The sequence below is a fragment of the Camelus ferus genome, chromosome 15, assembly GCF_009834535.1.
Source record: "Camelus ferus isolate YT-003-E chromosome 15, BCGSAC_Cfer_1.0, whole genome shotgun sequence".
NCBI classification, from domain to species: Eukaryota; Metazoa; Chordata; class Mammalia; order Artiodactyla; family Camelidae; genus Camelus; species Camelus ferus.
This window is the reverse complement of record NC_045710.1, coordinates 50,239,262-50,260,140: the sequence shown is the minus strand read 5'-3', so window position 1 is coordinate 50,260,140 and position 20,879 is coordinate 50,239,262. Positions and strand designations below refer to the sequence as shown.

General features: G+C 45.4%; 1 protein-coding gene and 1 long non-coding RNA gene across 2 annotated transcripts in view; both read right to left on the bottom strand.

Annotated features, from left to right (window-relative positions):
• The window catches only part of ANTXR1 (ANTXR cell adhesion molecule 1), a 218,427-nt gene that overhangs the window by 39,587 nt on the left and 157,961 nt on the right, over positions 1 to 20,879 (bottom strand). The window contains exon 17 of the mRNA XM_032497718.1: positions 13,091 to 13,171. Within this exon, the coding sequence (XP_032353609.1) occupies positions 13,091 to 13,171 (81 nt within the window). The remainder of the gene's footprint in view (positions 1 to 13,090; positions 13,172 to 20,879) is intronic.
• LOC116669023 lies at positions 11,714 to 13,083 on the bottom strand. Its single transcript, XR_004326393.1, has 2 exons — positions 12,896 to 13,083; positions 11,714 to 12,470 (listed from the first exon to the last, which is right to left on the bottom strand). It is a non-coding gene; the product is annotated as an uncharacterized LOC116669023 (long non-coding RNA).

Sequence of the window (20,879 nt, the reverse complement as noted above, 5' to 3'; positions counted from 1 at the left end):
GCTGGATGAAACTGGAATTTTCACATGGGCAGGGTAAATCTTTTCGATGTTTCCATCCATGTTGCTTATCAGTGACCTGGTGTGGGATGTAGTCATGGGGCTTGTTGGCATGACGCTAATTACTTGGAAGGTCTACATTTTGCTGGGAAATTCTGTTTTGATCTGTCAGCAAACACATTTTCAACTTCAGGCCTCCAGCAGAGGATCTGGTGCAGAACAAGCTTGTGTAGTTGATGGGGTCTAGTGGGAACCACGGGCTCTGGGCAGTTCTCATGTACTGATTCCTGGTTTGGAGGGATGCTGACTGTTTATAAGCATGGAAGTTGGCCTCAGTTCTGCAGCTGCCTTGGCCATCTCTGAAGGACCACATGGCATCCGCTGGTAGATGTGGTGGGGCATTGAGCCCATGGCTTTATAAACTCTGGTAAATCACCAATGGGAAAACACTCTCTGTCCATTTCTCTCTACCTCCATGCCTAAGAAACCCAGCCTTGCTTGGTCACAACTACTTCCCTTGCTAGAAAGAGAAAGAGTGAGCACCCCCGAAGTGAATCCTGCCATCACTGTGGATTCTGAACATAACTCTGCTCTCGGTGGTATTAGCCAAGAGAAAAAATGGAAAAACACTAAAACATGAAACGAACATCACAAGAATGAATTTATGATGTGAGACTAGTAAAGTCAGAGAATTGTTCTTCTATGAAACTTTCTATTTTCAAACAATTTAAAGGAAAAGTTAGTTACTAATAAATGCAATGACATACACAAGAAACTGACACAACACTGTCAACTGACTGCACTTCAATAAAAGAGAATGCAAATGAAAAAAAGGCAATGACAAACAGTATGAATAGCAATTCTAAGGAAAATTTAATGTTTTAATAACCCTTAATCAGCTTCATTTTACCTGAAGATGCCCCTAGGAGACACCGGAAGAGAGAGGGTTCCTCTGTCTTTACTAAAGGCAGGGATTTTTTTTTTTTTTTTTTGAGACACCTTTGCCCACTACTGAAATGCAGCTGCCTATGAAGGGAACATTACAAAAGTTTAGAAACAGCTGCGACCACCTGGGGGTAGTAAAAAAAAAAGTCATAATCCCCAGGTCAAGAAAATTGAACCATGTCCTCAGTGCTGTGAGGGAAAGCAAAAAGAAGGAAAAAAAAAAGAGCTATGGTCCCTTTCCTCAGATCACTTAGCGCTTACCGCAGGAGTGAGAAGTCAGTCCTGGCTTAAAATTAAAATGGTGCTACAGACAGAAAACAAACTTGTGGTTACCAGAGGTGGAAAGGGGTGGGAAGGGATAAATTGGGAGTTCGAGATTTGCAGATACTAATTACCATCTATAAAACAGGTAACGAAGCTTATATTGTACAGCACAGGGAACTGTATTCAATATCTCATGGTAACCTATAATGAAAAAGAATATGAAAAAGAATATATGCATGTTTATGTATGACTGAAACTTTATGCTGTCTACCAGAAATGGACACAACATTGTAAACTGACTCTACTTCAATGTAAAAAATGGGAAAACAAACAAACAAACAAACAAAAACTAAAATGGTGCTAAATTTTGTGGCGGTAGTTATGAGCCCAGGAGGAAGGAGGGGTCAAAAAATGAGCAGGAATTGGGAGAGAGCCTTGAGGGGCAGAGGGCTGGGTACCTGGAGGGTGGGGAGGGCGAAGCCAGGAGGTGGGGGTGTGACTGTTCTCCCCTTCCCTGCTCCAGTGTCAGCCTCCTCTTCCATCTGGGCCTTCACACATGCGGTTCCTTCCAACCAGAAGGCCTTTCCCTCACTTCATCAGGAGAGTGATCCTTCTGGGTCTCAGCCCAACAGTCTTCTTCTTGGATGTCTTCTCTGATCCCCTAGTCTGGGCTAAATGTCCTTGCTCTATGCTTCCATGGGACCCCAAATTCTCCCCACACTTCCATAACACTTACCACTTCAAGTTCTAACTTAGTGCTTTTCTGACCACGCTGTTGTACACCCGACAGGGGCAGGGGTCTTGCCTTCTTCATGCTAAATCCCCACTACCTAGCTTGGCGTGTGCTATAGGGTAGGATGTCAAATGGGTGGGTGTCCTCTGTCTTAGACACGATGTCGGGGATAAATGGGGAGGCAGGCAGAGGTGGAATGAGGGGGAGAAAATCTGAGGTTCCTCGGGAATGCAGCACACTGCGGGGGAGGGCAGGTCACCGTGAGAGGATAAGCAGTGGTTATGTCAGGGTATAAAATGGTAAGGTGTTGGGAGGTGGGAGAAGGTAGGCGGACAGAAAAGGAGGTGACTGAGGGCAAGGGATCAACTCTACCTTCCAAATAGGCCTGGTTTATCTTTTCTTCAAGAGGTTAAGCCCAGTGGTGACTCCCACCCTCTTCTCCTGGTCTGGGGTGAGGACTCAGGAGAGGCAGGCAGTGGCGGGCTGGTGGGTGCTTGCCTTGCCACTTCCACTAATTCCCTTGGTGACCTTGAATGGAGCAAGGGTCTTATTATGTGAACATTATCTTCCTAACAGGTGAAAAGGAAGGAAGTAAGGTGGTGACAGGGGAGTGTTTGGAGGTCTCTCCACCACCTCTCAGGACCTCAGTTCCCTTACCTGGAAAATGAAGGGACTGGGATCATGAGGAATCCCCAATCCGTTCCTGAGACTGAGGGTCAGACTGAGGTGCGGTGGTCACGGGAATGCTGGGAGAAGACGGGTGTCCCTGTGGATGCTCTGCGGCAGGCTGACTCCTCCCTGCCCTGTGGATTCTGGAAGTCTACCTCCTAGGTCAGAGTCTGCTATCTATGATCCAGCCCAACACTGTGGGGCCAGAACAGAACTCCCCCCCCAGCCTGGATCAGGATGGTTCTTGACCGAGACCTGCTGCTGGGTTGTAGACTCTCCCTAGTGATGACCCTTGAACCGAGCCCGCCCTCCCTCTATCCTGATTCTGTTTGGAAGGAAAAAAAATGAGGTCAGAGAATCTGAAGAGGGATGTCAGGGGTACAGCCCTGCCTTGTTCAGCCTCCAGGATTTAATTCTGCTTTGTTTGCTATTTGCAACTTGATATCAGGGCTTGACCTTCTGTGGCCACAGCTGTTTGGGAGATGAGGCAATTCAAAGGTAAAAGTCATCAGCTAAGCTATAAAATGGTGATGATGATGAGTGTGTAACGGGATATGGGTGTGGAGAAAGAGGGGTGAGATGACTGGGGGATTCAACCACATCAGTTACCTTCAGGTCTGTTTACTTAGAGACCTCCTACTGGGGGCAGGAAGTTGGTGCAAAAAAAAAAAAAAAAAAAGAAACAACCCTCAAGATGGTATATTTCGCAGCATCAACTTTGGGTTTGACGTCTCTGAAAAAAGTTGACTTTGCAGGTTTTGGGTACAGTTTGGTTTCTGCTGTGGACAGAGGATCTCTTGAACTTTTTCTTTTGTAAATTCAGGAAAGGAAGCCAAGAATTCTGAGTACTCATGTTCCTCTCCAATGAGACAGTGAAGGAAAGATTTCCAAGGGTGAGAACTGAATAAATCCTACTGAGAATTCAAACATCCAAGGAAGGGCCTCTGCCAAAATAAATCACACCCTCTAGGAACATTTCCTATAATTTGCTTTTTTTTTTTTTTTTTTCTTAAATGATCTACTCTCACAAAAGTTCGTAAAAGGTCAGAAGTCAATGGCTAGCAAATCGGACTTTCTTTCCAGATCTGTTGGGAACTTACAGCCTGGGGTCAGACACTGATACAAATTCCGAAGATCCCTGTTTACTCAAAGTAAAAAACCAATCTATTCCATGCAAACCTTTCCCCCCTACTCTTCCTAGATAGAAATGTGTACTTTTTTGGCAGTTTCCTGAATTGAATTATAGAGCAGAGTGACTTAAAAAAAAAAGCCAATATAAAGTTTATGGCAAGAAAAATTGACCTTCATACAAAGACTTTAATACAATAACTTGTTTCTTTTAGTCATTGCTGACTTAAATATGAGACTAGTTTTGAGAAGCTGTTTTTCAGACGTGCTGAGAGCTAACTGAACGTCTCTGAAATCAATGGTAGTTTTAAGGGGGAAGGAAGGGAAGAAATGAATTCCCATCTATTTGAATTCTTTATACTTGTCATTTTATTTAATTAAAAGTAGGGATTATTGGATCATTTTTACGCATTAGAAAACTGAAGCTCAGTGAGGCTGATTAACATGACCACGAGGCAGCGCTGGGATTTAACTTGGGTCTCTCAGAGATGAAGTGATGGCCTCTTTCTCTATGCCACTGCTGCAGTGAATTTCAGCTACTGCCATCTTGATTTATGTCTTTTCACACTGTGTTGCTATTAAATTCAAGCCTGACAACCCATGCCTGGACCGTTACAATGGCTTATTAATGATTTACCAGCACATTAGATCCATTGAGTTCTTTGAGAGAATGATTTTAATCTGGCTGTTCTGCAAGACAAGACATCTATGGCCAAGTTTGACGTATCAATGAAAAACAATTAAGAACTCTATGAATATCTAGTCAAACCAGAGCTTTGCAAAACTTTTTGAGAAACTTTGTGTTAGATTAAATTTCTTAAAATATAATATAATTTGACCCGTTGAATATTTACCCCAGATGAAGATCAGCTCAAAATGGCTTTGGAACTAAGTCCAGATTTTTGAGTCTGATCATCAGGGTGGTGAGATTGCATCCTTGTGCCCTGTCCAGCCCTGTGAGGTACCAGGTGTCCCCGGCACTCCATCCTGAGAGGTTTCTCCTCATTCTGCAGGTTGGCCATGGGCACTTACGGGCTGCAAGCTGGTTCTGGAAACCTGCTACTTGGCCCTTCTACAAACTGACTGCTTGTTGAAGTCCCGACTTCCCTCCAAAGCTCAATTCAAGCCCTACCAGCCCTGGAGGAGGCCTCCCATCCCCTCAGGCTGCCTGCGACTGCCTCCCTCTGCGGCTGGCATTCCCTTCAGCTCTCTGGGTCTGCCTGGGAGCTACCCTGACCGCCATCCTTTCCGTCTCCTCAACCAGTTGTCCCTTCTTTGATGTCTCCTGCTTGTCTGCCTCTTGCACGGAGCCCTTCTGGGCACCTCAGCGGTCATTCACTGATAACGGTCACACTTAGCAAGTTGAGCAAACATTTCCTGCTCTTGGGTTTGCTCTGTTCCTTTGATTTTCCACAATCAGTGTTGTCAGAACAGAGGAGTTTGCTAGAGAGGCAGTGAAGCAAGTTCAGAGGAAAGCTCAAGTTAGGAGTTTCCAATGAAAAGGTTTTCCTGTGAGAGGAAAATGACCAATGAGAGCTGCAGGGTCAGGCGAACTTCCCACAGAAGGTCACCCAACCAACCGTGTGTGTTCTGGACACTGGGACTTGCCCAAGTCATCCATTTTCACCACGTCGTTCGGGTGTGTCAGAAACCTGATGTGCTGGTGTTTACACAGTTGGATCTGTTGTTTCACCGACAAGCAGTTCAAATGGGAATGTTCACGTCTTTACACAGACACACGTGTGCTTTAAAATCACCAATATTCGGGAAGGGATGTCTTATCAGCACACGTAAAAACAGTGGTCTTAATGATTTTAATGGCCTAGTAAACAAAATGACTTTAAACTCAAAGGGATAAAGTTAAATGAAAGAACTAGACACTAAATTATATAAATCTAGGATCACAACTGAAGAAACAAGAGAATATAGGGTAAAAACTATGTTACTAAGTAAATGCTTTCTTGGGGAGTACAAAGAATGGTAAAAAGGATGTTACAGGGAATAAAAAACATGGAAGAACCCACTGGACTGAGCAATATTTTCAAAGGTATCTAAAGCAGTCCTTGAGGGAGTTAACTGCTTTCTATTTTCAAATGATGGGGACCATCGCTAGCCCACCTGGTGTCTATGTGTGAATCAGGAGAGGGCACCCCTTTCTGAGGTGAGATGCATGCCTATCTCAGGGAGCTTGAGCCATCCAGTGATGTTCGGGGTGGACCTGTGGACCTATACGTCTAGGTGTCTGCACGCCCTGCAAACAATTCCTTGGAAAAGGGAGGTGATATTGAAGAGTAAAGTAACAAGGTCCTACTGTATTACTGTTTGGCACAAGGAACTATATTCAATATCTTGTAATAACCTATAATGAAAAAAAAAATCTGTAAAAGAATATATATGTATAACTGAATCACTGTGCTGTACACCAGAAACTAACACAACATTGTAAATCAACTATACACTTCAATGAAAAAAACAAAAAGTAAAGTGAGCCGAAAAGGTCACCTGGCTAGTAGATGACAGAGCACGGGATTTACTCCAGAATTGTCGCTTTAACCTAATCCTGATCAAGAACATTTATTGATGACCTCGTCTGTGAAACCCAGGGCTGCTCCACAATACTTACTATATGACAAGGAGCCACCTCTTAAGTAGCCAGTTACAACTGGGTATAAAACTAGTTGATTTGTGGTGGTTAGATATTATGGCATTAACTTCTTGGAGAAGTGAGAGACTTCCATTAACCAAACCAAACGAAACAAAACAAGCAAAACAAAAAGCCCCAAAGCAGCTGGCGCTGCTCTTTAGGTGTCATGGGTAGAGAAGAGCATGATTTCCATTCTGTCACGGAGAAATGAAACATAAAGCAATATATTTAAGGGACTCAATGGCGGGTTCTCTCGGGGGTGGAATTTGGAAGTGAATTGCTTGTTAACACTGCAGCCCAGAATACCATGTCTCTCGCGTGAAGTGAAGACATCCACCTGGAACTGAAGAAAAGTGCTGACACATGGGAGGGATGGGGTTCCAAAGGTGGGGCTGGCTACCTCCTCATCCTCTCCTCAGAAACTCCACCTCCACCTGCCCTGCTCTGCTAGCCTCATCGCAGGGTCACTAAGCAGGACTGGCATTTCCTGGTGTCTAGGTCTCCTAAGTCCTTCTAGGGACCCTTGTAATCCATCAATGAGGTCTTCAGCCTCTTCCTCTCCTGGGCCTCTGTCATGAGCAGTTAATCACACTCAAGTCCTCCATCTTTATCAAACAAAGAGCCCTTTTCAGCTCCAGCTCTCCTCCAGCTACTGCCTTGGCTCTCTCCTCCCATTCTCCACTAAGCCTCACTCCCGCCTCCATCACTGCACTGAATCTAGGTTACCAAGGCCACCATGACCTTCTTAAGTTAACCTAATTGAAGGGCTGTGGTCAGCTTGCATGTAAATTTCCCATTGGTGCTGTTGACCCCACCCTCTTCTGTGATGTATCATCTTCCTTTGGCTTCCTGTTTTTCAAAAGCAGGCACGCCATTGCACAGCATTACTAGTAATGTATGAGGGTTCCAATTTCTCCATATCCTCACCAGCACTGGCTATTTGTCGGCACCCTAGTAGACATGAAGTGGCATGTCCCTGTTGGTGTGATTTGCATACCCCTAATGGCTAATGATGTTGAGCATCTCTTCATTTGCTTTCAGCCACATGTATATTTTCTTGGTGGGAGGAGAAAAGTCTATTCAAATCTTTGCCCAATTTAAAACTGAGTTACTTGTCTGATGGAAGAATGTTTGAGGGGAGGCAGCCAAGGTAAAGAAGAAAGGAAGGAAGAAGAAGGTCATGCAGGGAACATGAAGGAGGGAGAAAAGAGAGAGAAACAGAGTGTAGACACTTGCCCTGAGGCTCATTTGCTTTCGAAGGACTGGGCTGAGGATGCTCTCTCCCCTCGGAGATAATCTGCCCAGATCACTCTCGCCTCTGTCACAGTAGGGAGGCACGGTGACCCATGCGACCGACCAGCCCAGCTCCCTTATTGGAAACAGCTGTGCAGATAGCAGCCCCGGGGCTGAAGCTTGGGGAGAGGATTTCACAACCTCTAGGGCTGTGTTTCAGTTGAGTTTCAAACACTGTCTGTGTATGTTTATGTGTGTGTGTTTCCTGGGTCTTGTCGGATTGCAAGGAGACCCAGCCTTGCAAAACAAGCTCAGAGTGTGCCTTGTATTTTGCTTTTGCTGATAGTAATGGAATGTACCAGTCTCCCAACGCCAGATCTGGGAGAAACCAAGGAGCAGGAAACAGAGAAGACATCTAACCCTAACGGGTTCCTCCCAGAGCACGTGAAGTGGGTGGGAGGTTGAAGCTGGGATAAAAAAAGACTGGGGAGGGTTTAGACGGGTTAATATTTTGATTGAATCCCATCCAGAAAAGACATATGAAACAGAGTTATATTTTCTCTTTTCCATCCTCTTTACCAAGAAGCAGGCAGAATCTACGTTAACCATCTTCCAGACAGGGAAGGGACAGCTGAGAGCACAGAAGGGTTGTAATCATCTGTTTTCCTTCTGCCTATGAGACACTTCTAAAGGAGTGGGGAGAATTGCCTTTATTTATTTTTTAAAACTAAAATTTAATTTTTTTTTGATGGGGGAGACATCTATGTATTTTATTTATTTATTTATTTATTTATTTATTTATTTATTTATTTATTTATTTATTTAGCGGAAGTCCTGGGGATTGAAACCAGGACCTCGTGCGTGCTAAGCAGGCACTTTACCACTGAGCTCTACCCTCCCCCTGAGAATTGCCTTCAGATCATTCCAAGAAGGAAAGAGAAGATGCTGTCCTGGATGAGAAGTAGGGACTTGGACCAGATCACTGATTCTCATCCATTAGAATGACCTGGGGAGCTTTTAAAATCTCAACATCTGGACTTCATCCCGGACTGATTAAATAGGACCTTTGGGGGTTGGACCCTGATGTCAGGGCTTTAAAGGTCCCCAGGTGATCACCATGTGTAACCAGAGTGAAATCACTTAATTCTATGAATCCTGATTTCTGAAGCTCCCTTACATTTCTGTATTTGAAATTAGTGATCTAGGAACAAAACTGTCTGTGGCTGGGAAGATTTCTCTACACTTAGTCAGGACAGTATTTAGATTTTAGCTAGCAGTAGTTATCCCCCAATTAATGTTAATAAGTGTTCAGTGGAGAAATGTGGTAAAGTAGTGGCTTGGTGGTCAAATAAGGATGGAAATGTTGACTCAGCATCACAGGCTGTCGGGGTTAAAGGGATCCTGGAAGGACACCTAGGAATCTCACTGGTTCCAAAGTGTGGCCCTCAGACCAGAAGCAGCAGCGTCACCTGGGAGCTTGTTAGAAGTCACAGTTCCCAGGCCCCACCCCTGACCTGCTGAGTCAGGAACTCGGAGTGGGGTTCGGCAATCTGTGTTTGAATGAAACTTCCAGGGGAATCTGTGCTCAAGCTGGAGAACCACTGATCTGCTACAGGAATCCGAGTGAAAAAGCTCTCAGGGTCCCTTTCAGTCTTCTTTCTCAGGCTGCACATTCTCAATTCCTTCTGCCATTTGTCCTTGAAAGGTAAGCAAATTTTCTGAAATCAGAGAGGCTCCGGTATGTCGGAAGCCTTTAGGACCATCTTGGAAAATGTACAAGGGACACAGGTTCTAATTTCCATACTTTCTTGTTAAGTCTCTGTGCATGAGCTCTGCTTTGGCAACGCCCCGTTAAAAGCCCGGGTCGCGACAGCTACCACGGGGACAATGGGCAATCTTCCCAAGGTGATAGTTCACTCGGTAGAGATGATGGGAGAGATATGCCAAGCAGAGAAACCAGACTAGGCAAAGGCACAGTGACACAAAAGATTCTGGCATGTTCAGGGAATGGTGAGCAATTCCAGGTGGCTGGAGCCTATTGGGAGTGATGAAGGAAACTGGGGCGGGGGTGGGTAGCAGACGTAATGAAAAGGGAAGCCTTTCTACATCAAGCTAAGAATTTGGGGCTTTGTCCTAGTCTTTGCAAGTCTGGAAGCCTTGGAATGGCAGGCAGAGACCCGTGTTTTAGGAAGAGCGCAGTGGCGGGGACACACTGGAAGCAGAGGGATGGCTTAAGCAAAGGATGCCATATGCTTAGCGAACTCCTTACATTTTAGGATCAGATGTGTTTCTGGTTTGCTATTTAAGTGGCTTCTTCTGGCATTTTCTCTTTTACGTTGGCTCAGGATTTCTTGGTGGGCTCCAAAAAACAAGAGGACTGTGAGCCCACCCCAGGCAGAAAGAGGCAGATGAGTGGTGGCCGACAGAAGACATTCATGTCTCCTGCTGTTGTCCCATTCATGTCTTCCCTGACCTGGGGCTTGGACAGCGCCCAGCAGGTGGGCACCAATCCCACGGAAGGATGTGGCTCTGGGCTCAGGCTTCCCCCAGCCCTTTGCTCTGCCCAGCTTTCCCAGTAGCCTCAAAGGCTCTGCTGGTGAGTCCGTGTCTGTCTCTGGAGTGCTGAGTGGGGTTCACTAGGGGAAGGATGGATCAGACAGGAACTGAGAAGGAAGAATCACCAGGTTTCTGTGAGGTCAACACAGAACAACTATTTCAACAGTGTTTGAAACAATTCAGAATGTCACTGAGAATGTAATTCGGTGATTTTTGTTTTTGTTTTTGTTTTAAAGGAAAAATTCAGAACCTGTGACTCTTGTTCACGAGCACATGCCTGGACGTAGTCATTTTGAGTTTATGGAAAATGTGGTCATCCCATAAATCAGTGCTGAGGAATTCTTACACAGAGTCATCACCATGCAAGGAAGGCAGGTCTGTAGTGAGTCTCCAAAGGTTTTGCAAAACAAAACACTAGGCACGTAGACAAAGCTACAGGATAGTCCTCCCTTCCCCTGGAATTTGTTCCTGAGTTGCCATAAGGCAGCTCTGAATTCCCTTTCCTACCTAAACTGTGACCTTTCTTGTGTCTCTCCATGTGTACGTCTAGGTGTCTGCGGCTGTCACCATGACTACAAGGATACAGTTCTCTGCATTGATTTCTTTCATGTGTCTTAAAATTCTGGCAGGATTTCTATACAGAAAGCCCATTTTAAAGTAGGCTCTACATTGTCATTTGTGACACTGCTGAGAATGTGGTCAAGTTATCCTAATTCTCAGACCTCCTGTCCTTCAACTATTATTTGGCTGGAGAATGAAAATTCAAGGTGGCACTGTACTCCTCAGAAGCACAGGGAACATCTTCAAATGTTAAATACAAACTCTCATTCAGAATCAGTAAAGAAGAGATTCAATTTAGCTGTGATTCATCAGAAGAAATTCCATCCATTTTCATTCCATTGTTGTTGGATTCATCCAATCAGCCTTTTGCCCTCAAACAATTTTGGTTCTTCTGTCTGATCTATGATAATATTTCTCTCTAACCTTCCTCTTTCCTACACTCCCTTCTCTGTCTGCTCCAGTTTATAAATCTATTTCTGCCAAACTGGTCAGTGAAGAATGGAATTTTTTTTCCCCCGGAAACAAAAAATGTTTATTATTTTTATTTTAATTATCAATACCACACATAAAGATATATTTTTCCTCAAGGAGACTGAAGAATAGGTTGTTTCTATTTCTTATAAATATATACAAAGAATGGAATGTTGACAAATTTTAATGGAGCTATTTTTCAGTGGCTCTGAAAAAAAATGGGCTTGTAACACTGGGCTGGGATGTTCTGTCACAAAAAATTGTACTGCTCAACCTGAGTTTGGGTATCTTATTGTTTTTTCCCCTAATTTGTTAGATGAGTCTCAATCATGCTAAAAAAATTCTTAATTTTCCAAAGAAACCAGATGTATGACTTTCAAGGCCAAACAGAAGGCCTGAGTACAAACCTCCTGGCGTAGGCTCACTTCTGTTACCTGAAGAGTTTGTAACTTTAAAATCTGCTCTAGCGATGGGCTCTTGTTGACTTTCACAGACAAAGTACAAATTCCTTATGTCACGAGGGCCAAGTTGGTCCAGCATTTATATGCTGTTTTTTTTTTTTTTTTTTTTTTTTAACATCATACTTGCCTGCTGTCCCTGCAGGGACAGCTAAGGGGGCAGCAGCCTGCGAAGCTCTGAAACTTTAGACCCCAAATCCCCTCAGCCACAAGCCACCCATTCATTGTCATGAGGCACCAGGGAGGGGGCCCTGCCTAACTGAGCCGTCTCTCGTGTTGTGCCATGTCGCAGAGTGGGCGGGGGAAAGATGTGGGTATGGCTGGTACACATCACTTGCAAGACGGTTGGGATTTTTTGCGTCAACCTTTCCAGACAGGAAAAGAGCATAAAGTGAATACTCCTAATAATATCTGCCATTGACCGAGCATTACTAAGTGTTCAACAGTGGGCCAAATGCGTTGCCAACGTTACCTTCTCCAACCAGCCACACTATGAAATAGATATTTATCAACAGCTTTTCAAAGAGGAAGGTCAGAGAGGTTACGTGACTTGCCTAGTTAGGAAGTGAGATTCAAACCCAACTCTTCCTGATTAGAAAAGAGCTCTAAATGAGACACCTTTATTTTGCTTTTGGGCTCACACGCCTGATTCCCAGAGAAGTGGAAGGAAGATGCAGGTCGCCGGGACTTGAGGGAGAAATTGGTTCCAAGCTTTGCCCTGGAGAATTTATGAGAGAGAGCCTAGCTCTTGTAGGAAGACACAGCAGGGGTCTGGTTTCAGCAGAACTGAGGTTTGTTTCCAGTGTTGTTACTATCGGAACGGAACAAATGATTCAGTTTCTCTTGTCTTCTGTTTCCTTGTTTACAAAATGAGGGTTTGGGGTAGATGGTTTCTACCATCTCTGCTGCCCCGTCCTTTTCTGTCTCCTCCTAGTTGGGGACACTCTGAGCTTGGCCCTGACAATTTCAGGGCAGATCCTCACCAGGGTGGAAGGCCCCCCTGTGGTCCTGGACCAGTTGGACCCAACACCTGCTGGAAGATGGGGGAGATATCTGTGGCCCCTATTCCCTTGCTCCGTCTTGTGGCCCTGGCGTCCTGCTCGTCACCACCGGCCAGTGTGGCCAAGGAGTGGCAGGCTTCTCCCTGGGAGCTGCCGAGGTAAGAACCAGCCTCACTTTATTCACTTCCTGTACCTATAAATTCAGAAGCTCAAGTCCCAGGAAGTTAAACCTCACCTGTTGCTGTCAAATCCTCTTCAGAAAAGCCAGTCGAAACTCAAGGTCTTGTAAAAACCAGAATTTTGAAACTTAGTATCTGATTTGTCACAACAAGAAATAATAGCAGGGTTCGTATATCTGGAGTTACTCCAGCTCAACAACCAGAGAGAGAAAAAGAATGCACAGGTGCGCGACACCGATAATGAATCCTACCGTGTCTCCTGGCTGTGGACGCATCACGGACACACGGTCATATCCTTTCCTCAGCAGGACCCACAAGGCATCAAGTTTTCCCTGAAAGAAAACAAAGGCACCAAGATTACACCCGAAACCTGACCGGGGTCACCACAGGCATGCAGAACTTTCCATGGCTTCTTCCATCACGTGAACCATTCATCACTAGCGATGCAGTTGTGACAGGCTGACTCTCCAGTCCCTTAGTTCAAAATGTGGGCCCCAGGAACACAGGAGGAGCAGACACACATCCCAGAGAAACCTGATGATCACGCGGGAGCCACCGAAGATCTTAGCGCAGCCCCAGATTTGCAAACAGGGAGAATTCATTCAGGCTCTCGGCTTTTTCCTTTATCACATTTCTGGATGTAGCCTCACACCACAAGTCAGTCTTTTCAACGTGCACTCAAGTTTTTTCTTCCCAAGACCAGTGAGAGATCCCTGGGGTGCAGATCCCTGACTGCCCCTAAAACTTACTCTGGAACCCCAGGCTCGAGGGACAAATTACCAAAGATCACAGGTTACCACAAACCACAACTCCTTTGGATTCATAGGAAACTGGTTGACTCTGGGTAGAGTGAGTCCGCAAGTGCTAACGTGTTCACAGTATGTGACTTACGGGAGTCTGACATCCTAGTGCCCCAGAAATGCTGAGTGGAGGCTGGTTTCTGCCACTACAAACACTGACAGAAAAAAGTGATGTTTATTTATTAGCTTTGCCCTTCATATTAACCTGGGTTGGTGACTCCATCCACAGGCAGAACTTGCCTTTCCTTTGTCTGTTTTTCCCTTCATCGCTCTTACAGGGAGCAGGACAAGTTTCTACTGTACAGCACAGGGAACTATATTCAATATCTTGTAGTAACTTATAATGAAAAAGAATATGAAAATGAATATATGTATGTATATGTATGACTGCAACATTATGCTGTACACCAGAAACTGACACAACACTGTAAACTGACTATATTTCAATAAAAAACAAAAACAAGGTATCTAAACTGTGGGTTGCAACTCATCAAGCCTTCATGAAACACTTTTGTGTATTAGGACCAGAATTTTTAAGAAATAAAATAGAATAGGAAAGAAAATATTTGAGTTATCTGCATACGGTGGGGACAAGTATTATCTTGTGAAATATGTGTATCAGCTAAATGTGTATGGGTGTGTGTATGTGTGTGTGAAGTGTGTTCACACATAAGCTTATCCTGGGCCAAAATGTATTTCCTACTGGGTCTCAGTCAGGCATGTTTGAAACCACTGATCCGGAAGAGATCTTCGAAGGATGGGGTTGAAAGGCTGGGGGAGTCTAGAGATGTCAAGTTCATTGCCACAAAGCTGTTGTAGTGGCAGGGTCAATTTAAGAATGCCACCTCGAGACTGGGTGTTCTGAAATCATTTTCTGGTGGGTTTTATTTAGATACCAAAAATATGCTCTTGAACTTTTAGCAACTCTTGCTTGAGTTCTTGTGGGTTAAACTTTGTCTGGCTAAGTGTAATGTTTCTCATCTCTCTTGGCCAAGTATTTACAAAAGCCTCTGAAAATATTTTGAAATGACTTTAGAATGCTGGAAAGGACTGCTGCTGTGTGCAGCATGGTTTTCTGCATTAAACCGTTTCAATCATCAGTCAAATGCTTTCCTTTAAGGTTCTGTAGGGTAAGCATTTATATTTCAGGATATAACCAGGTGGATTTCCTGGAAGATTGCCTCTTTGATTTTCCTGCCCTTTTTTGGAAGGGACTCTAGGAATCTGGCTTTGTGAATCCTGCCCCCTGCAACTGTTCTGTGCATTAATCACTCAACTCCTTGACGAATGAGGAGCCATGAGATGGGGCTGAAAGAAAATGTGGCTGTTGAAGTGTATTAACTCAGCAGAAATCTAAAGCTTCAGGCAGAGCAAAGCGGCAGAAACCACCAAGATGTGTAACACCAGGAGGATGGGTTGTGTTTCTTTGTGGCAACAGATCATAGGGTGATGTTTAAGCAAAAAAACTAACTGGATTCAGACAGTTTATATTCTGGGGTTACCCCTCACCAGCTCTGCTGCAGCCTCGGACAAGCTGTTTCATGTCCTTAAGCCTTACTTTTCTCATCTTTAAAACGGAGATAATAATATTGTCTACGCTATAGATTTGTTATAAGGCTTACAATGAGATATTTTAAAAATTGATGTACATAGTCAGTTTACGATGTGTCAATTATTTCTGGTGTACAGCACAGTGATTCAGTCATACACATACATAAATACATTCCTTCTCATATTCTTTTTCAGCCTTTTTCATAGGTTACCACAAGATATTGAATATAATTCCCTGTGCTATACAGAAGAAACTTGTTGTTTAATCTATTTTATAGATAGTAGTTAGTATCTGGAAATCTTGAACAACCAATTTATTCTTTCCCACCATCCCCCCACCACCAGTAACCATGAGATTGTTTACTATGTCTATGAGTCTGCTTCTGTTTTGTAGATGAGTTCATTAGTGTCTTTTTTCTTTTTTTAGATTCCACATATAAATGATATCATATGGTGTTTTTCTTTCTCTTTCTGGCTTACTTCGCTACAATTAGATATTGAAGATACTTGTCTCATAGAAAGCATTCATTAAATCTTATCAATGATCATGATAAAGTCATTAAAGTGATACTAAAGTGAGGCTCTGTAGAAAGGTGGAGATGAATGTAAGGCAGAGGAAGAATCCAATCATCTGAACTTGACAAGCATGGATCTACCATCTTCCATTCTGTGCTCCTCCAGCCTCACTTCCCCCTTTCCCTCTGGCTTCTGTGTTTGATGGTCCAACACTCCACCGAAGCTGCTTCGCTAAGGCCGCCCACAGCACCCCGAGTGCCAGACGCCTTGGTCCCCTGTGGGCCTCAATGCACCTGATGCTTCTGAGTGGCAGATGGGCTGGTCCTCTCCCTTCGGCACGACCTTTGGCTCCCCCCGCTCCTTCCTACCTCTCTGATGAGTCCTTTCCAGCCTCTTCTGCTCCCCTCTCTGCCTCCACTTGACACAGCAGATTCCCCCCTCTTCCAGTCTCACCCCTCAGGCTGAGGGCTCACCCTGACTACTCTCACCTGGTCCCACGGGTCAGGTTTCCCACCAACCTGGGAACCCGCCGCCAGACTTCATCAGCTGATACTTACAGACAGCTTTTTTTTCACATGAAATTGACACATTTTGACCATAACATGAGACATGTACCAACTCCAGGCTCCCAAACTGTACCACAGCCTCAGACAATCAATATCTTCCAATCCACAAAGGCTGGCGAACTGGGAGCTCTATGTAAATGCCCACTTTTGATTCTTCCTAAACAAGAAGACTGTGCCAGGAGGGTTTTTGAGGTCATCATTCTAAGCACCTTGGAGCATGGGCTTTGTGGCTGTTTTTTTGCAGGGGTTGGGGGCAGAGAGCAGCTGTGTCTTCTCTTCTGGTTTGTCTGCCTCAGCCACTTGGCAGTTAGTCAGAGGTTGAGAATTTTGAGGGTAGTTCCACTTATAGGGCTGTTAGAGACTAACACTAATGTTTTATACAGTAAAATACATGGTAAATATTGTGACCCACGCTTCCCCTCAAATGAAATAAACTAATGCATAACTTGGAAATTTTCCCTACACAGACACACAGTGAATTTTTTTTCCTCCTTTTTCTTTTGGTCTTTGTTTAAAAAATGTGTGGAACCATTCTAAAAAGTAGCCAAACAGGGACAAAAAAAGTCTGTTCAACATCAAGGGTACATTTGACAATACTTAAGCCTTCGGTATCTTAACGAGGCTACAGCCAGCTCTATCCAGCACAGTTTCACGACTGAATGCTGTTTGATTACAAGGTCAAGGTGCTTAAGGCCAAGGATGACAGGTTGGCCCAACAGAAAATGAACAGGAGACCATCCCCCACCCCAGCCCGACCGGAGCGCTGTAAACAATGCAGGCCGGGCTGGCTCTCTTGCAGAGAACAGCGGTCTGCCGGGCCAGCTGGGGTCTGGCTTTTGTCCTTTGGCTGTCATTTCTGTCATTGCCAGTCACATGGAGGAGCTACTGGAAAAGGAGAAAAATCATTTCTCTGAAGGCTGCAAACCTTCCAGCAAGCCTGAAAACAGCCCTGGTTTTAATCTTTCTGGTGGCCATCCATCGGGGCATTACTTAACTTGCCTAAAATGGTCGGCCCCAATTTAATGAGAAGCACGGGATGGCTGTAAACCCAGGGGGGTGAAAACCAAGCAAAGAAAAATTCAGGCCAAATATCGGAAAATGTCCTGATCATGAGACTGGAATGAGGAAAGGGTGAAGTGTGGTCAGTGTGGCCAGTGCTTTAAATTAGCCTGGGCGATGGCTGGGAGCAGCCCGCTGCGGACTCCTTCCCCCGATGGGCTCCCGCGGGGTGTGCTTAGGCAACGCGCTCTCCCGCTTCCCTGCTTCTCAAATCTATTTCCTGGGATGCATGAAAAAGTGAGTCCAATGCAACACATTTAAAGGTGTGTGTGATTCTGATCACCTTCACTGGGGGACCAGAACTCCTCCCAGTACCTCCTGAAAGTTTTTCACTGAGCAGAGGTGTCTTCCCTGTTGATAGCAGGAATCAAGGTGGGCAGAGAGTGGGAGGGTTACTTTCCATGAGCTGCCTGCCCCGATCCACTCTCTGTGTTTCTCTGCTTTCCTGGCTCTCTGCCTTGGAAGCCTGACCTCTGCACATGGCATCATCTCACTTCCTTTTGGTTTGGCCAACAGGTGGTCCCAGAAGGCGATGAGAAGGGGAGATGGGGGAGAGGCTGGTCCCTCCCTGACCCCCATCTCCAACAGCAGCTGCGTTCTTGTAGGGTAGGCAGAGTGTATATATTTTAGGCTTTGTAAGTCAAGAGACAAACTCAAGGATATTATGTAAGTGCTTATATAACGATTTAAAAATATAAAATCCATCCTTAGCTTGTGGGTCATATCAAAACAGGGGGCAGGGAAGATTTAGATTGCTGAATCCCTCTCTATGGCCACAGCTCCCACTGGGTGGCCTCTGCTTAGGGTGCAGCTCTCACTGGTTCCAGTAATGCCCTCTCCCCTCCTCGCCCTACAGGTCTAGGAATGGAGCAGCTCGCACTGTGACGAGTCCCCGGATGCCTCACCATTGCTGAGGGTTCTCTGAACCCTGCCCACACCGGTGTTAGTTCAACCCTTTTGAGTGTGCCTTCTGCTTCCCACCAGGACCATGACAAATCCAGTGAGAGGGTTCAGGAAAGGGAAGCAGAGTTTATGGTACAGTGTGAGGCTGAAGGCTTTGCCCAAGGTCTAGCGGATGTGTGTAGACACTGCGGCCAGAATGAGGTTTATCATGGACCATGCATTGGGTTCAACAGTACAGAAACTGTTCATTATTAGACATAGTACATTTGTGGACCAAGGTATACATCATGACTTTTCAATTCCTTTCTGTGATTCCAGTCTGAAACTGTCTTTGTTCCTGCCCTTCCCTCACCCTCCTGGCCTTTTTCTCTCCTCTTCTCAAAGAGATGGCAAGAAGAATGTCACCTTCCTTGGCCCGAGAGTACCAAAGTGACCTGTGTAGGTCACAGGAGAAAGTCTCCCCAGCCTGACGCTCCAGGAGTGGTTTCATAATTACACCCCACGCCTCAGCTCTTTAACAAGAGATGGCGGAATCACTCCTCCGCGCCAGGTGCAATGCTGTTTACTGGTGAGTCAAAGATGACTTAAACATAGCTGGTGCCTCCAGGGGGTCAAATCTGGTGGAGGGAAGACTCATAAACAGGAGTCACCACACCAAGAGCCCTGGTACATCTCCTCCCTGGGGGAGCGCACGGAGACTTGGCGCGAGCTGCTCCACCAGCAAACCACCGAGAGAGGCATTCACGTTTTCTCATGTCCTAATGGGGCGTCCTGCTGAGGCGCCGAGCGAGCCCACTGGCACCACAGGTGCTTTTTTTCCCACCTGGCTTTTTTTGGTGATTCCTTGACACTCGGGTGTCCGACCACTTAGCACTATTCCAGCAGCCGTGTTTGGGGGGACGATGGACTCATGCGAAGCCTAACCACGTGGTCTCCTTGCTGAGACTCCTCTGGAAGCCTGGCTGGAACTTTTGGTGACAACTTCTTAAACGGGTTGGCTAAAACCCAGGTCGCTGCGCCTCACCCCCAAAGTTGCTAGACCTGGGTTGAAGCCTGAGAATGTGCGTGTCTAAGAAGTTTCTGGGGGATACAGATGCTGCCGGTCCAGGGACCACAGTTGGAGAACCGGGGCACGCACACACACACACGCAACACGCACACACACACGCAGAACGAGGCTGAGGAGCAGGGGCTGCAAAGGGAGCAGTAACTGGGGCAACCGAGGGGTATCACTTAGGAAGTCTGGATGTGAAATTTGAAAAGGGAGGCATTTGGGAAAATAGGAGTTTCACTTGGTGAGAAAAAGAGGGCAGGTTCTGAGGGCCAGGGAGTCTTTGAAAGCCTTTGTATGACTGAATCATAAGGTTTTGGGAATTCGCATTTTTAATTTTTTTATGTTTTGGAAAGGTGACTTGTTATCTACCACATCTTTTTTTTTTTTTTTTTTTGGAGGGTGGAGGGTGGGGCTAGGTTTTTATTTATTTATGTTTTAACAGAGGTACTGGGGATTGAACCCAGGACCTCGTGCATGCTAAGCATGCGCTCCACTGCTGAGCTCTACCCTCCCCCTGGGAATTTGTAGTTTTAAAGCCCTCCCAGGTGATTCTGATTCTCAGTCAAGTCTGAGAACCTCCACAGATTCAAGATCTGGCAGTACCCGGTGCACAGTAGGTGCACAGCCAACACTCATCACACTGATACTAATTCCAAGTGGGTGTTGAGAGTGTTTTCCGATTTCTTAATCTAGTTGTTTCATATCCTCACTTATTTCATAAAAGTCGGTCCCAAACCGCCAGTTAATGGACAAATAACACGCTCTCCAGCAGAAACTGGCTTCTTCCAATAGCATGAGTGCTTTCTCAATGTCCATGATGACAGAAACGAAAACCTGGCTTGAACCAAATATGTTGTTTGTATTAGTCACAAGGTACAGATTCCTGAATGTGACACAATAGAAAATTCCCTTCTTCAGCCTGGAGATTCAGTTCGGCTCCTTCCTGTCTGCGCATGCATGCACGCCACTGCATGGTCCACATTAGAAAAGAATTAGGAGCAGACAGCTGTTCTGCTACATTTTGCCCACATCTTCCCAGAGTTCAACCCGTTGCCCTGGGGAGGGAGGGCTTATCTTAAAAAAGAATCTCACCGCTGTAAACAAGACAAACCCAAATGAAAACGCACTGAAATTAGTATGAACATGAGCTGGCTCTGCTAAGCAGAGAACAACCAACAAAGTTTGCGTTCTGCTGTTTCAAAGGGTTACTTCTTTTGATTTCATAGGAGAAGGGCTGCTCTAAAATTAGCAAATGACTCAGAGAGTGATGAGCATTATTTTTGTTGTCATTGGAAGAAGAGGAAGGCCATATGTGTGTGTAATGTGGGGTGGTGACGAGAGCTGGCTTTTATTTATTTATTGGAGGCACTGGGGATTGAACCCAGGACCTTGGTGCATGCTTAGTGCATGCTAAGCATGCACTCTATCACTGAGCTATACTCTCTCCTCTAAGAGAGTCAGCTCTTATACTGAGCCTTTCACCTGAGGCCTTGGAGACGCCACAATTCTGTTCACAGCACCAAAAGAGAGGCTGGAGACCCGAGCTGGAGCCTTGGGTTCCAGACCTGGGCAGAGCAAGGACTCTCCCTTG